Source organism: Chrysemys picta, chromosome 10 (genome assembly GCF_011386835.1).
Source record: "Chrysemys picta bellii isolate R12L10 chromosome 10, ASM1138683v2, whole genome shotgun sequence".
NCBI classification, from domain to species: Eukaryota; Metazoa; Chordata; order Testudines; family Emydidae; genus Chrysemys; species Chrysemys picta.
Window position 1 is genome coordinate 83,335,298 of NC_088800.1, and position 17,084 is coordinate 83,352,381.

The 17,084-nt window shown below is 43.4% G+C and overlaps 1 protein-coding gene across 4 annotated transcripts in view; it reads left to right on the top strand.

Annotated features, from left to right (window-relative positions):
- LMF1 (lipase maturation factor 1) overlaps nucleotides 1-17,084 on the top strand; it is a 331,417-nt gene that overhangs the window by 19,396 nt on the left and 294,937 nt on the right. For all 4 annotated transcript variants that reach the window (XM_065560223.1, XM_065560224.1, XM_005288979.5 and 1 more), the window contains exon 2: nucleotides 696-1,005. In XM_065560223.1, the coding sequence (XP_065416295.1) occupies nucleotides 696-1,005 (310 nt within the window). The remainder of the gene's footprint in view (nucleotides 1-695; nucleotides 1,006-17,084) is intronic.

The window sequence follows — 17,084 nt, forward strand, 5'->3', positions numbered from 1 at the left end:
TTCTGGGGAGCCAGTTGAAGAAAGTTGTTGATGCTCACGACCCAATGGAGCTGGTGATGAGAGGCTTGGGGTGTGTGAGGGGGCTCTGGGTTGGGGGTGCAGGCTCTGGGGTGGGGCTGGGGATGAGGGGTTTGGGGTACAGGAGGGGCTCTGGGTTTGTGGAGGCTCAGAGCTGGGGCCGGGGGTTGGGGTGCGGGAGCGGGTCAGGGCTCTGGGCTGGGGGTGTAGGCTCGGGTTGGGCCAGTGATGAGGGATTTGGGGTGTAGAAAGGGGTTTCAGGTTTGCAGGGGGCTCAGGGCTGGGGCAGGGGGTTGGGGTGTGGGGTTCTGGCGGCTCCTGGTCAGCGGCGTAGCTGGGGTGCAGAGGCAGGCTTCCTGCCTCTCCTGGCACCGCGGACTGCACTGCACCCCGGAAGCGGCCAGCAACAGGTCCGGCTCCTAGGCGGAGGCGCGCAACTCTCACCTGCAGGCACCGCCCCCCCCCAGCTCCCATTGGCTGGTTTTCGGGATGTTTATGGGATTCCCATGCCTTATTTATCAAATTTAATAGAAATGGCTGTGTTGTATACTACTGGAGAGAAGATGTTAATGCATTCCTTCCCGATGCACAGATACACCTCCACCATGCTGGGCTTGAAAGATGTCCTTCTGTGATGGTTTTAAATGACATTTTTCTTTTTGTTTTTTTCCTCCTAGTTGTCGCTTTTTTGGTGGCTTACCATCAAAACAAGCAGCTGATCGGGGAGAAGGGACTGCTGCCATGCAAACTGTACTTGCAGAATGTCAAACGGTATTTCAAAGGGAAGATTAACCTGGATTCCTTGACCTATGCCCCAACAATCATCTGGTTCCTGGACTGGTCTGATATGGACAGCAACCTGGACTGCCTTGCTGGCCTTGGCTTGGGAGTTTCGGCTTACGTGTTGGTCACTGGATGTGCAAACATGATCCTTATGGCCATTCTATGGATTCTCTACCTCTCGTTGGTTAACGTTGGACAGATCTGGTAGGTTGACAAACTTTCTCCTATGTTCTTCTCTTTGTAATTTCTCACCATGCATTGTATGGATAAGCTTTTGTGCTCCTGAAAGATGGAGACACGGTAAGTCATTACATAGGCACGTTGAAGAAAGAACGTACCCTTCAGAAAAAAAAAATACAGGTTGGCTAACTTGTTATGGGGCTAATTCTGTTCATGCCTGAATCTTACACTGGTGTAACACCATTAATTTTAATAGAGTGCCTCCTGATTTACATCATTGTGAGTAAGAACAGAATCAGGCTGATAACATAACTGTAGTATATGATAGCCCTGCAGAGGGGTATAGTCTTTCCTCACTCTAGCTAGGTAACTCATTAGCTTTGTTTTGAGCAAGATTATTCTTTCATTTAAAGCTGGATCAGTGCCAGCCCCATCTCGTGAATAGATTATAGCACGTTATCTTTGTGCCTGGTTAAAATAAAATTTAAAACGCTCAACGTTTTAAATATAAGGGACAGGAGGAAAGGATGGTTGACCATTGCCTGTGTTCTTTAACGATCTCTGGGGGTGTAACTCCCAAATTCAGTGACTTCTCTGCCCTGCATCGTACCCTTAATCTGCAGCATAACTTTATGGGATGTACTCATTGAAGGAGCGCTGGATAAAATTACAGTGTTAGTAAAAGTTGAGAAAGTACAACAAATCTTGCCAGTTACCCTAAGGAATGATCGTCACCCTGATAAAGCTAAAACCTGTAACCTGTAGTGACCACGGGATAGCCACAGGGTATGACACATCTACCCTAACTTTGAGCAATATGCCTTTTTCTTCCTTCCTCTAGCTTGCTCCCAAACTGTGTACGCCTAATTCCTTACCTGAGCTGAGTCAATTTGTCCAGACCTGTCTGTGATTTCACAGCTCTTCTATTTAAAGAAAGTGAAAAGAATGGCAGATATTAAACATCATCTCACTCAGCTTTAGCCCACTCGAGAACCCCTCCACCGCTCTCTGTGCAGCAGGGAAATTTGAGTAATTAGGGGATCCCCCTAATGAGTTACGTGTACGTCATTCAGCTCTGCGATTACGAAAAGTCCAGAATAAGGCCACAGTGGCATGACAAGGAGTTTCAAGGGGTATCCTTCCATTGCTTCCACTCCTGAGTTAATCCGAAAGGCTCTCTGCTCATCTCTAGGCACCTGTATGTCCCTGCTGGCTGTTAGCTTTTTCAGAAGGACTTGAAATGCTGCCTGGCCCCCATTCTTGGCAGCCATGGGAATTTATGTAATTGTAGCCGCTAAAGCCAGATAGTTTATTTAACTCCCTTGTGACTCTTTTTGCCCATCTGTAAAAAGTGCATCATAATGACAGCTGCAGAGTTTGGGGCTTGGAAGCTGAGGCTGACCTTCCTCAAAGTCCTGGGGTGCTTGGTTTTGATTTGCCCTGTTAGGAGAGGAAGGGTCTAAAGAGAAGCTTGAGCTCCAAACCCAAATTTCCTGCAGATGGGATGGGTTTTCAGGGGCGGTGCAGGTCCCTCACTAATGTTACTCCGTCCTCATGAGGAGCGTCACGAGGCATAATTCGTTAACGTCTGTGAGGCGTATAGGAGCACTGGGCTAAGGCACCATGTGAGCGGCAGCCTCTTAACCTTGTTGTACTGATATATGAGAATGAACCTGTTTGGCTTGTTCCATCCCGTGCAGCTACCCAGTCGTGCTTGCTCCTCTCGTCCCTTTGCTCCGAGCCACTTCCACCAGTAATAACCATGTTCAGAGGAGAGGTGTGACCTCTTCTTGGCAGGCGGGAGAGGTGCAGCAGTCTCGCTGAGCTGTTAACTTTTTGCCAAAAATAAATCCTGCTGCAATCTCTGCCAGTTTAACTGCTGCTGAGGGGCTACAGTTGGGGTTTTCCAAGTCTTTAAAGGCAAGGGAGGGTGATGATGTGCGTGGGTGGGGGGCGGGGACTTTTTTCCCCAGTGATGGATGGAACCACAACCGCTGCCCAGCAGACCTTATCCAAATGTCTCTTCCTGAGTGGGTGTATGGCTCGGGAGTTCATGGCCAAGCTTTAGGTCCCTTTGTAACTCGGAAGACAATGAATCATCTCATGGGAATGTGAGCCAAGCCCAAAGTTTTCATTCTGTGGATGCTGTGGTTTGAAGGAATTGCCTCCTGATTTTTGAGATAGGATTGTACCTTGCTTTGTTTTGCTAGTTCATTTGGAGCTTGTAAGTTACCCTGTCGTACACAGGTAATTTATGGCATATGGGAGCATGTTCTGAGTTTAATGGGGGCAGGGAGGAAAATAGGTGTTGCCTCAATTTCATCTCAGCTTAGTTGTGGCATGAAATGTATTAAACAGGAAATTGGGCTCAGGTTGTAGAGGGGTGGGGGAAATCAAAGCGACCCAGTGCTGCAGTTCATTCAACCGTGGTTACATTTTTCATTAGATCCTCTGCAATGGGTCACTGCGTGGTCAAGACCATATTATCATTGTGCATACACTGTGACATTCAGTTCCACAGGGGAAGTAGATGCCCGGTGCCTGGGTGCTTACAATGCAAAAGAGGACTGGGGAGGGGGGAATGAATTGATTTCCCCTCTCGCCCCCCCAGGACGTGAAGAATTCTTGGGATGCACTCTATAGACCTGTGCCTTCTGAAATTAAACTGATTTTGCCTTTCACCTCCGTGGGAGCAGGAGCAGGCCTTAAAGCTGCAGGTAGCCGATTGTATTAGCTCTTTTTACAAATAAATACACGTTCGCGTTCTGTAGACGGTTGCGGAGTCACCGCTGCTTCTTGTGGCCCTTTGTGACTGGGGTGGGCCCTACAGTGGCCCTGCTTTAGTTTTCCCTCTTGGGCTTGGCCCTTCAGCTAAGCCATTAACAAAGCCCACTCCTTCAGGGAGGACACAACTCCAAAACCAACCCTAAACACAGAGTCTGGGCCCTAGTCTCTCATTCCCGAGGGGCCTCCTCTCTCCTCTGATTCAAGTCTTTTCTGCCCACCCTCTGGGCTCAGCTTTGCCCTTCCCAGGCTCCTTTTTGTCTTTCCCCTCAGCCTCTCCTGGGCTGCTTCAGATTGCTCCCTGCTCTCTCCAGAGCAGCCACACCCAGGCCTTCCTGCCTGGAGTCTTCCATGGGCCTTTGTCTGCCTTATGCTCTCATTCTACTGCTGGGCTTCCTTCCTCCGATGCCAACCCTGCACAGTTGGGGTGGCGTGGGGCTAGTGGAACTGGGCTGACTGGCCCAAGGCCTCTGGCCCTTAGTGGGGTAGGATTCCCTGTTTCATAGACAAATAGCTACATTCAGGGATTATTTTAGGGTGACTAGGTGTGTGGTAAATAGTATCAATGGTCAATGAGGGTCTGGCTGGAGAATCTTGCCTGCATGCTCGGGGTTCTACTGATCGCCATATTTGGGGTCGGGAAGGAATTTTCCTCCAGGGTAGATTGGCAGAGGCCCTGGAGGTTTTTCGCCTTCCTCCGCAGCATGGGGCAGGGGTCGCTAGCTGGAGGAGTCTCTGCGACTTGAAGTCCTTAAATCACAGGATTTGGGGACTTCAACAGCTGAGTCAAGGGAAAGGGGGTGGGTCAGCTTTTGTGGCCTGCATCATGCGGGAGGTCAGACTAGATGATCATACTGGTCCCTTCTGACCTTAAGGTCTGTGAGTCTATGAGTCTATGTGTGAGAGGCACTGGCATCTTTTCATATGTCTGGGGTGGCCTCCTGACATGTATGGGGCAGAGTGCAAGGCAGTTCCAGGCAGGTCATGTTTGTACAATGACCCTTGTTTCTGTGCCAGCGTTACTTGTGTGTCACAGAAATATGGTTTCTTCACTATTTTTTTAAAACGAAATAATTCAGAAATAAACACCCATGAAACAGAGGTTATAGACAGTTATTTGAAATAGAGGAAGGAACCTCACAGCAAGTCCCTGCATGGATAATTTTTTGTGTCCCCCGCCCTCATTTTCGGTAATGGGGACACATTGCGTCTCACCTTTGGGGATTGGCAGGTTGTGGGATGTTTGGGGGGTTGATGAGATGCTTTAGGGAAGAATCCAGAGATTCTAAGTAGGACCCTTCCATGACTCCTCTCCCAAGATTTATGTCACCAGGCCCCCAGTCGGAATTATGTGACAGTTCCTCAAAGAGGCTTTTCAGGGTATGAAGAAATAGATTATTCCGTAGTTGCCCATTATGGTGTTTCCAAAGCACCTGGTACTGACTGTTCTCAGAGACAGGATACTGGGCTAAGACAGACCAGTAGTCTGATCCGGTCTATCAACTCCTATGAGATTGCTGATTGGGAAGCCATTTCAAGGGAGATAGGGGATTTTAAAGAGAGATACAATTGGCTGTTGCTTTACACCAGCAAGGGACAATTTATTCTTTTTATGTCCTTTTTTTTTTTTAAATTTTAATTTTAAATGTGTCTATTTGTTTTGGGCTGAAGTCTTCAGATATCCGACGCTGTTGACTGAGTGACTCTTTCAACTGCCGTCCAGCTGGCTTCAGCTCTGTAGAGAGAGGAAGCTTCGGTAGAGTAACTGTCTCTTTGAAAAGCAGGAAGGCATCAGCTGCATGCACTAGGTATATTAGACTTCCACTTCTTTGAAATACAGTGGCTGGAGAATAGTGTTCTGTTCCAGGGGAACCCTGAACTTTGCTATGACAGCACCATGGAGAAAGAGTTAAAGGCCTTTGCCTACTGTATAAAAACTATAAGAGTTTGGTAGAAATGGCTGATACCAAATGAGGAGGAGAGGGCCAGACTGGTGGTTCAGGAAGTTGGTAATAGGAAGTAGAGTCCATCCTTGTGGGGTATACAGCTGTCCAGTGCCGGTGATGGCCTCTGAAAATAGTGGGTGGCTTGTGTGAAATGAATTGTTGGGTCTCAATCCGGTTCCTAGAGGATGGCCTATGTTGTTAGACAACGGGCGGACCTGTTGGCGGTCTAGGCAAAGAGGCCGAGGAATGACTATGCTGTTGAGACTTGACTTCCCTCTGGGCCCTAGAGATGGTCTCTCCGGGATAGAGTTCAGGCCCATGGTGTGTGGGAGAAGCTTGTATTGTCAGTAGCTGGGCTGGGCTGTCCTGTGGATGTCTAGTGGGAGCAGAGTTTCAGGGCTCTGAATCTGGCATGTTACCGGCACTGCATCCGCTTGAAATTAATCTCTGTCCAGGTTCACATGCGACGTGTAAAACGTATATGAATAAAATAAGTGAGATTGTAGATGTCGGGTTTAAGACTTAATCGGGTTTGTGGCTTCTATTACTTCCTGGAACTCTGTCACTATTCTAGTCTCCGTATTCTAGTACTGACACCGCTGCTTAGGTTTGACGCCTCTGCTCACTGTTGGGTAAGCTGCCTATGATTGGATTCCCAGGATGAGGATTACTTTAATGAAGTTTATGGGTTTTAAAATCACACATTGACCCAGAACTAAATACTTAACTTTGTCAGCATGCTGTAGGTGCTGCTACGATACTTGTGGACCATCTCTGATACGACAAACTTTGAGTGTTTAGTTCCCAAATCTAGTGTTCACAGAAACCAATGTGTTAATTTTAGTGGTCGTCAAATGTAGGACCAAGAATGAGTCCTGGCTATATTTAAAAATAGATCCTGATATGGTACCTTTATAATTATAGTCACTTTGGTAACTTTGCACCCAGGTGATGTGTACATTCTACTGTTATCCTGGAGTAATTCACTAGTATGACTGGGTGTGTTGGGAATGTTCATGGTGGTAGCATGGATCACTCTCATATCCAACGCTCAAAGAGACCATGCTCTTAAAAGCACTTTTTTTGGTCTCTGTTTGAGTTTCCCTCTGGCATGCTTTGAATTCATCCTTTGAAGTGGAATGAGGCTGATCAGAATCTAAAAAACTGCCAGTGAAATCCAGGATGAAGTTGTTGACTCATGAGTTGGTTGGAGAGCCCCATGTTGAGTGTTAGTAGTATCTCCCATTGTCTTTAATGGTACAGCTGCTGCAAGATTAGTTCTTGTTTGGAAAAAAATAAAAAGCTGTTAAACCAGCCAAAGAATCCGAAAAAGTGTGTGTGTGTGTGTGTAAACCCCTCAATATCTTCTTTCCTTTGTTTGTGGCCTCCACCAGTCCCAGCTCTCTACATTCCATCATATGTAGAATGCTGCTGCCCGTATCCATTATATTGGTAAATAAGGAGGAGGACTGTCACTAATACAGAGCGATCTGGATCACTTGCTAAGCTGGGTGCAGGACTCTGAAAAAGACTTGGGTGTGTGTGTCAGAGTGGGTAGTCAGCTGAACATTATTAATTCTCAGTGCGATGTTGTGTCCATAATGTGATCTTTGCAGTATAAACATGGGAATATCCAGTAGGGGTAGAGAGGTGGTATTACATCTGTATTTGGGCACTGGTGTTTACCAGCGGCGCTGGAATATTTATGTGCAGTTCTGGTGTCCATACTTCAAGAAGGATGTTGAAAAATTGGAGAGAGGGTTCAGAGAATGATTAAAGGTTTGGAAAACATGCCGTATAGTGAAAGACTCAAGGAGATCAATCTGTCTGTCAAAGAGAATGTTGGGGTCTGACTTGATCACAGTCATAGAAATTTGATTAGACGGCTTCTCAGTTTAGCAGACAAAGGTATAACAAGATCCAATGGCTAGAAGTTGAAGCTAGACAAGTTCAGACTAGAAATAAGGGGCAAATTTCTAACAGTGAGAGTATTTAATCACAGGAACAACTTACCAAGAATTGTAGTAGATTCTCCATTACTGGACATTTTAAAATCAGCACTGGACATTTTTGTAAAATATATGCTCTAGGTGGACCATAGCTATTCGTCTTAAAGAAGGAATTAATTTAGGGAAGACCCTGTGGACTGTGCCGTGCAGGAGGTCGAACTAAGTGATCACAGTGATGCCTTCTGGCTTTAAACTCTATGAAACTTGCACACTCTAGACCTATAGAGTCACAGATCTGATGCAGAGTCCGTGTATATTTAGAATCTGAAGTTGGAAAGGGAGTTGTTTAAATCCACTTCACTCTTTGGCTGATTTCTGAGCCACATGGAGAGGCTCACAGGACATTCATTTTCATCCTGTGTCAGGTGGGAGGAACCTGGATGTTCACTGAAGGCTCAAGGTGGTAAAAAGAAAGGGAAAACAAATGGGAGAACACAAAGGGCTTCATGTATAGAATTCTGATGAGCCCCCCTAGAGTGAAAACTGAGCCCTGATCATTTGGTCAGCCTCCCAGCCCTTAATGGGGTACAGCCTCGAACTGTTTGCCAGTCCATCTGCCAGAAGATACAAGACTGATTAAAGTTCTGCATAGGTCAAGTGTTTTTTAATGAGACTTAAAAACCACAAAACGCTCATGACAAAAAAGCCCGTCTTCTTTTTCTGTTATGAAGGCCCTTCAAAGAATGGCAGTTTTAACTGCAGTTAAATTACATGCCCCTGAGACATGCTTTTATGACCTGCATTATTACTGTCCTTGTAACAAGGCCCTAATACTAAATCAAAAGCCGTTAATATTATGCCCAATCAGCTAATGATGGCAAAACATTGGGTATCTGGGGCCAGAACTAAAGGAGTCACGTCCTCTTCACCTAAACCCCGGCTAAATATGACAGCATCTGCATCTACTTGGAAACCATCTAGCATAGTGGCTCCAAAGGGCATGTGAGTATGAATCAAATTGTGTTTAGTCAACTAACAACCTCAGGGGTTTGTACAGTAGTACAGTGCAGCTCAGTTTCACACTCTCTTGTGGAAAAAGGTGTGGTGCGTGGTCTTATGTCATCCCAAGTATTTGTTAGCAGTAGCTCCATCAATATTTCCACAGGGGAGGAAGACACTGAAAAGAACGTTGTAGCTACTCAGTGCTGTAACATTTTCCTTATTGGCTTGTAGACCATACTCCCTTGAGTACACCAGTACAATGCCATGTACATTGGCCAAACCGAACAGTCTCTATGCAAAAGAATAAGTGGACACAAATCAGACATCAAGAATTATAACATTCAAAAACCAGTCGGAGAACACTTCAACCTTCCTGATCACTCGATTACAGACCTCAAAGTTGCAATACTCCAACAAAAAAACTTCAAAACCAGACTCCAATGAGAAACTGCAGAATTGGAATTAATTTGCAAACTTGACACCATTAAATTAGGCTTGAATAAAGACTGGGAGTGGATGGGTCATTACACAAAGTAAAACCTATTTCCCCATGTTAATTCCCCCCCCCCACTGTTACTCACACCTTCTTGTCAACTGTTGGAAATGATTATCACTACAAACGTTTTTTTTTCTCCTGCTGATAATAGCCCACCTTAACTGATTACTCTCGTTATAGTTAGTATGGCAACACCCATTTTTTCAGGTCCTCTGTGTATATATATCTTCCTACTGTATTTTCCACTGCATGCATCCGATGAAGTGGGTTTTAGCCTGCGAAAGCTTATGCTCAAATAAATTTGTTTGTCTCTAAGGTGCCACAAGTACTTCTCATTCTTTTTATCAGAATCTCAGTTTCTAAAGAAAAAAAAAGGGGTGGGGGGGATAGAATTTGGAATGCCATATAGCTGTTCTAGCAAGTATCTTACTAACTGTATCCCAGTATTAGACAATACACTTATCTTCTCTCTCTTAGCTATCATTTTAATTTTGTAAGTGACACAGGTAGAGGAGATAGAGGGAGAAAGTGGTTTTGAGATAAGATCTGAAAATATACGGAGAATAAATGAGGAAGCACAGAGCAGTGAATAGGAGGCCAGTGCTAGATTAGTTTAAGGGCTTGTTTACATGGGTATAACGTATTCCAGAATAGCTCCCCAGGTGGACGCTGTTCTGGAATAAAAGTGATTTTATTCTAGAATGTTTGGAAGCAAACTAATTACTCTGGAATAAAAGTCACTTTTATTCCAGACTAGCATGTCTACACAGGGAGCTATTCTGGAACAGCTATTGAAAAATCACTTATTCCACAATACCTCTTCTGGTCAATATATCCACGTAGATGAGCTTTAATGAAGGTAGCAGGGAAAGGGGCCACGAGAGAAGGTTTAATAAGGTGTGCTGCAGCAAGTTCAAGAAGGGTCTTAAAACAGCAAGGGCAATTTTGAACTAGAATTTGGAAAAAAAAATGGGGAACTAGTACTGATTATTATAGACTAATATTGAGGATGGAGGAGACAGGGAGAAAAGTGCCTGCTGTGTCACCTGGAAATCAGTGATGATTTTTGTTTTCTTCCAGATCATTGATAAAAGTTTTAAATAGTGTAGGGCCAAGAACTGATATCTGTGGGCCCCCATTAGGAACACACTCGCTCAATGAGGATTGCCTGCTTACAGTTACGTTTTGAGATCTATCATTTAGCCAGTTTTTAATCCATTTAATGTGTGCCATGTTGATTTTGTGTCATTTTAGTTTCTTAATCAAAATGTTGTGCGGTACCAAGTCAAATGCCTTATTACGTCAATGTCTATTATATCAACACTATTGCCTGTATCAAGCAAACTTGTCATCTCATAAAACAAAATATCAAGTTAGACCAGGTCTCTTTTCCATAAACCCATTTTGCCTGGGATCTGACATGCCTATCGTACCCAGGTTATCCCATGTTCCCGTTCCTGCTGAGAAATGCGTCCACCTCTCTGCTTAGCACTGCAGAGCAATAACCAGCGATGGGCAGCCTGATGGACCTTTGTTACACCTGGGTGATTGTTCTCCATAAATGAGGCTTTATAGTAATTGGGACACCACCCTTTTAATAGAGACTCTGAGCAACCCAAACTGTTTCTGTGTAACTGACAGTGTGCCTGTTTTCACGTACAGTATTCCATTTGTGAAGATTCATTACCCTTTTTTCCTTTTACTATCTTGAGGGGATGAATTGCAGACACAGAGATTTTGGGCTAATGTTACCTTTTCATGTTTGTCTGCTATGGGGTATAACATCTGAAGATTTGATTAAACAGGTGTGATACTCTGTCAAGTGTGGCTGTTAATTAATACAGCAGCTCCATTTATTTGCCTCAGAGCTTATTCTGAATAAGAGAAAAATGTAAATGTCATAAACAAGCCAATGTGCTATAGAGTTTAAAGTGAGATAAATCAAGATGAGACTTCAGCACTGTTTAGGGTTATAAAACTGGATGATTAGATAATTTTATCTTGCCTCTTTGTTCAGGTAGTGGGAACGAGGCCTCCTTAGTATTGGAGATCAAAACCAAAGATGAGCAAAATTAAAAGGACATGCAAAAATATGTAGCTTCTCTTCTCAGTCGTCGACACCAGCTCTGGGGGGGGCTCCCCACAGTGGCAGGCGCACTGGGCCCTTTAAATCCCTGCCCAAGCCCGGCTTCCAGAGCTCCGGCGGTGATTTAAAGGGCCCGGTGCTCCCTGCAGTGGCCGGAGCCCTGGGCCCTTTAAATCACCGCCAGAGAAGCCAGCCGGCCCAGTCCAGACCGTACTGGCTTACTTTCACCTCTGGTAGCACCATCTCTAAATCAATCTGGGTTTCTGCTGTAAGCTCTGAGCCAGGGATGGAGAGAATTGAAGGAAGGCTGAGGGAGGGGTTGAAAACTGTTCTTTCCCCTCTGTCAAATGTGACTTCTTGATGGAGTTTTTTTTAGGAGAAGGAGACTGGTTGGTTGAAAACTGAAACAAAAAAAGGAATGCATTTTAGGTGAAAGCAGAGAAATGGCGTTGTACAAAGTGTGAAACAATACTGTGGATTTTTATATTTCCTTCCATTCGAGGATCTCCGAGTTCTGCAAGGCATAAACATAGCCTCTTAACATTCCATAAATATTATGCCCCTTTTTATCAATGGGGAGCCTGAGGCATTGAGGGCAAATCTTCTTGGTGCCGCTCAGAAAGTTGGTAAATTAATTAAAGATGTGAAGTCAAAGTGCATTAATCCCCTGTGTGGATGCTTATTCAGAAGTGAAGTGGCCTTGGTTCACTGTGGCTTAACCCTTTCCTGAGCGTCCCACATGTAGACAAGTCCTGAGAGTTTGTGATCCATGCAGGAAAGCAGTGGTAGAAATGGGAATAGAATCCTCACACCTTGACTCTTATGCACTGACCATCTTTTACATTCAGGAAGACATTTTCACTGCAGAAGTGGGAGGCGTGTGTTTGTCCACTGACCTGTTTTAACCTTGGACAAGCCATTTCATCCGTCTGTGCCTCAGTTTACCCTTCTGCCAAGTGGAGGTAAGAATGCTTACCTGTCTCACAGGAGCACTGGGCATCTTCATATAGGCCCTCATAAAAAATACTCAAGAAATGCAGATGATTAATACGGTGTGTAACTTCTGTATGTGCTTTTACAAAGTGTTCTTGCTCAGAGATTTTGGTGAATTTAAAATTTAATTAAAAGCAACACGTTATTTTGACAACTGTATTTGAAATTATTTGAATCGTGTTAGGGGCCTTACCTTTTTTTAAGTAGGCTTTATTACAGCTTGGCGCTGTCTGTTTTTCTAGCTTTCAAAAGTATCACAACAACAGCAAAAGTTGAATCTTATTCTTTTATCTGCTCTTTGCTTTGGCAATATACCTCAGGAATTTCTTTGTTATTAAGGATTGCTGCTTGACATCCCCCTTTCTCCTCTCCCCTAAAAAAAAGAAAGGATTATCTCTAGAAACTTAAACCGAAAGTTAAAGGATCTCAGGGGGTCATCCTTCCTGTAGAGGAAGATGGTTTTGGCACTTCCTACTCATACAGAAAAGAACGAGCATATCAGTTTCAAAGAATGTTGTGAGCAGTTGATATGACATACTAATGAAACAAAGATTATTACCATGTGATGCTATTGCTTTGCAATACAATTGGGAGCTAATGAGGCTAATGAAAAACATGTTTGCATTTGAAAGATAAAAATTTAACGATGGCTGATGTCAGTCATGAATCATTTAATATTTTCCCCGAAACATCAAGTTTTCCCCTCCCCACTCTTGTCATTTTGGTATAATCAACCGTCCTTTAAAACGGGAGTGTTGCTTATTTATAGGTTTGCACAGCACAGTGGGACTCCAGTCCTGATAGGTGCTAGTGCCGTACGAATAAAAGATAATCCCACAGATGCCTTTGAATTTTAGATATTTAAGTGTTGGGAATTTCAAAGGAAAGAGAACGATTCCCCCCTCACCCATTGTTTTGTTTTGAGGCAATAAGTAACATTTAATAGAATAAGAAAACTAGGCAATTAGCTGTTTGTAAATAATTTAGGTTGTGATCTTCAAAGATTCCTAGAGGGTTAGGAACCCAACTCCTATTAAAAGTCAATGGGATTTAGGCACTTTCAGATCCTTCGAAAATCCCTGCTTATTCTATGATGGTGAAATGGTTTGAAAAAACAGGTAGAAGTGACATTTTCTAATGGGGCCAATTCGTCCATAGTGTGAGCTAGTCTATGAAGTTGGCCAGATTAGCTCAGGACTGAAAGAGCTTTTGTTGGTAGGAGAAGAGTTATCAAATGTCATGCTGTATGGTGAAAACTGTTGGCCGCAGCAATCAAAGAGAATTTCACTCCCTCCCCCCCCACCCTCACTTTTTTTGTACAGTTATCGAGGTGCCTTGTTGTTTTTTCTTGGCCTCCTGTTAGATTTAAATTTGCATTGGGTCTAGTTTTTGGCTACTGCCAGGCACAAGATGCTAGTCAATAGACCTATTATCAGATCCATAACACATTCAGTTTGTCTATTTAAATACAGATATTGAAAAAAAACCCATTTGTGCCAGTGCTTCTCATGTTATTGTATGATACTCCAGGAAATTGTAATAATTCTGCTAGGGCCATTGGTTTTAGAGCGATCAGTGTCCGTGTCAGAGGGCCGAAGGGTTAATACTGTATAGAAACATCAATGATTGTGTGAGCCTGCTTTTTTTAGTCTAAAGATGTCTTAAATGAAATTTTTCTCTTCCTTTGATTTATAGTATTGTTGGTAAAACAGATAGTTTAGGCTTTACTTAAATTAAAATTACCTACGGGTCACCAAATGAAATCAATAGGTGGCAGGTTTAAAACAAACAAAGGGAAGTATTTCTTCCCACAATGCGCAGTCAACCTGTGGAACTCTTTGCCAGAGGATGTTGTGAAGGCCAAGGCTATAACAGGGTTCAAAAAAAGAACTAGATAAATTCATGGAGGATAGGTCCATCAATGGCTATTAGCCAGAATGGGCAGGAATGGTGTCCCTAGCCTCTGTTTGCCAGAAGCTGGGAATGGGCGACAGGGGATGGATCACTTGATGATTCCCTGTTCTGTTCATTCCCTCTGGGGCACCTGGCATTGGCTACTGTCAGAGGAGAGGATACTAGGCTAGATGGACCTTTGGTCTGACCCAGTATGGCCATTCTTATGTTTTAAAGGTTGTGTTGGTGTAAGAGTAAACAAAAATCTGTTAAAAAAATTATTGACTCATCAGTTAGTAAGTGCTCTGGATATCTTATATTGTATATAAGATACTATGTCAATATCTATGCTAGGAAACTCTAGCATTTCCAGGGACTGTTTAGATACCTGGAATGCCTGTAAAAATACTTTGTGTCCATACATAAAACTGCTCCAGATGTTCCAGTACTGGTATGACTGCATCAGATACTGAGCATTGCAGCTGCATTGGCACAGTTGGTCCTCCCAGTAGGACACCATGATACTCCTGACAGCAATGAGTACGGTATATGTTTACACGTAAACGTCTCCAGTCACCTGTTTGAAAATTTGAGCTGATAGCCATTTTATCATGTTGTCTTAATCCTTAGCACTTCTTACCTAAATGTCAAATCTATTGGCTGTCTATATTAAGAAGTGGGGGTGTCCCAGAATATTAGAGACAAGGTGGGTGAGGCAATATCTTTTATTGGACCAATGCAAGTGGTCTCTGTAATATTAAGAAAACACATAGGAGGTTGGTGATGTGTATCAGTTGCTTAGCTTCGTAAAAAGCACAGGAGAATAACTTTATGTAACTTGATGCACTGATCTCAAAGACAGTGTTAGTGAAAAACACGATTTTTTTTGCACCCCTTTTATTTTAAATTTAATCTGATGAAAAGAACGAATAGATCATCAACAAAAGGGAGTGGTAGTGGTAGGGGGGTCACACATCAAGGAAAGAGTGGCTTTTATTATATAGTTTTTGGGGGCATCTACAGTGTTCTAAATTCTATCCACACATGGAAATACACACTGTCTTTCTCTCTCTCTCAGTGTGTTTACAGTAAAAGAAACTTATCAGAAGATTGCACGGTTAATGGGAAGGTTGTGTGGTCTCTAGTGTCTCTGGCAGAGCCCTGTGGTACTACCAGAAGAGTATTTTTAATTTCGTATTATGTGCCACATCTAATTTTCAGCTGTATCCAGTATGTTGATTTGGGTATTGATTCCACAGCTGAACGACTTAAGAAAAGAACGAATAATGTTTTTAATGAATGCTTTTAAAAAGTTGTAACTTGCCAAATACCTTCATGCAGACAGTGCCACCCAGGATATGTTCATCTTTCTTAACTAATCTAACTTTTTGGAGCTTCCTGATGGCTTGTGGTTGGAAAGAAGGTTAATGCTCTGATTGGTACAGATTAAAAGCAATCAGGGGTTAGGGAAGTGTCCAAGCCCTCTACAGAATCTTTGTATTCGCTAATTTCTTTAAGGGCCTAATTCTGGAAACTCTTACTACTGAGAGTAAGCTCATTAGCTAGCCTGGCAATATTTATAAGAGTAAATATTTGCAGGGTCAAGACATGTTGTTTGATGAGCGCTTCAGAAATATTTGAATAAACGGAAGTTCTCTTTCTGAGAATCAGTAGATTCAGGCCCCTTGGGACAAGCCCCTGTAATCGATAGCAGAAGGTATGTGGAAACGTATGGTACTTTCAGAATAAGGAATTGGAGTCTTATAGAACTTTAATGCGGAAGAAACCAAAAGGTTTGTACAGAAACTACTGTAAAACCTACAGAATGTGGTAGAAAATGATAGCCTTTCTATAGGCTCGTATTTAGTGGAATTATATTCCGTCTATAGGATTGTTAAAAACAAAAGCATTGGAAGATTGTTCTGTGAAATTCTATATGACTTTACATAAATCCTGGAGGTTCCAGGAAGACTTTATTTAGGAATAAAACAAGGAACTGACAGCCAGACAGGCAGAATACGTCTGCCAAACAGGGTGTCAACAGGTGGTGTATGAAACTTTCCGACTACTATTTTCTATATGAAAGCTGAACTCCAGTGTTTCTGTCATCTGTCTTCCCTGACCATGTGAATGTGCATGTGCACAGATACACCCAAAAATACTCGACTAGAACTGACCTTTTGTTCCAGGGCTTCAGCTTATTTAAACCGGCAACCTTTTTGGTTTTTCCCACCAACTATCTGTTTTCACTTGCTGTGTACAATTTTGCACTTTGAGTTGTTATCTCTCTCAATAAGCACAATGATTTCCATAACAGTAGGGCAGCCCGATCCGGCTCCCATTGAAGTCAATGGCAAGGTTTCTATTGATTTTAGCAGGAGTCAGATCCAACCCAGAGTGGGGAAAAGTTTGCAATACTTTCTTTCATTCTCCCTCTTTGCTTCCTGCGCCGGTGTCACGTTTTGTGCTTTTGATTCATAGTCCAATTTAAGGAGCAGTTTCAAGCAGGATTCCACGGGCTGCCATTTCAGTGACAGTCTAACCAAAGCTGACTTCATTTGAATTTGGCTACTTCTGCAGCTGCCCAAGCCAGGTCCCATAACAACTTTTAGCTTTGGAAATGAGCATAGACAGAAGCCTTGGCTTCCACCCGCTTTCAGTTAGGTAATTCAATTTTTGGTTGACTTTTAACCAAGCCCTGTAGCCTGCTTTGCAAGGGGACAAAAAATGGTACATTGCCCCTTTCAGTGACTATGGGAACTGATAGTTGTTACACCGTGTAGAGAACTTTGTGAGAATGCCCTATCATTTAGCAATTCCATATCATTGTTTAAATAGCCAGCATTGCTCCATTAGGTGGCATTTCTCAGTTTGCCAGAAGTCCCTCTTCTTTCCAGTCCCTTTTCACTCTCCCTTGTCAGTACCTTTTCCACCACCATGAGAAAGAGAGAAAC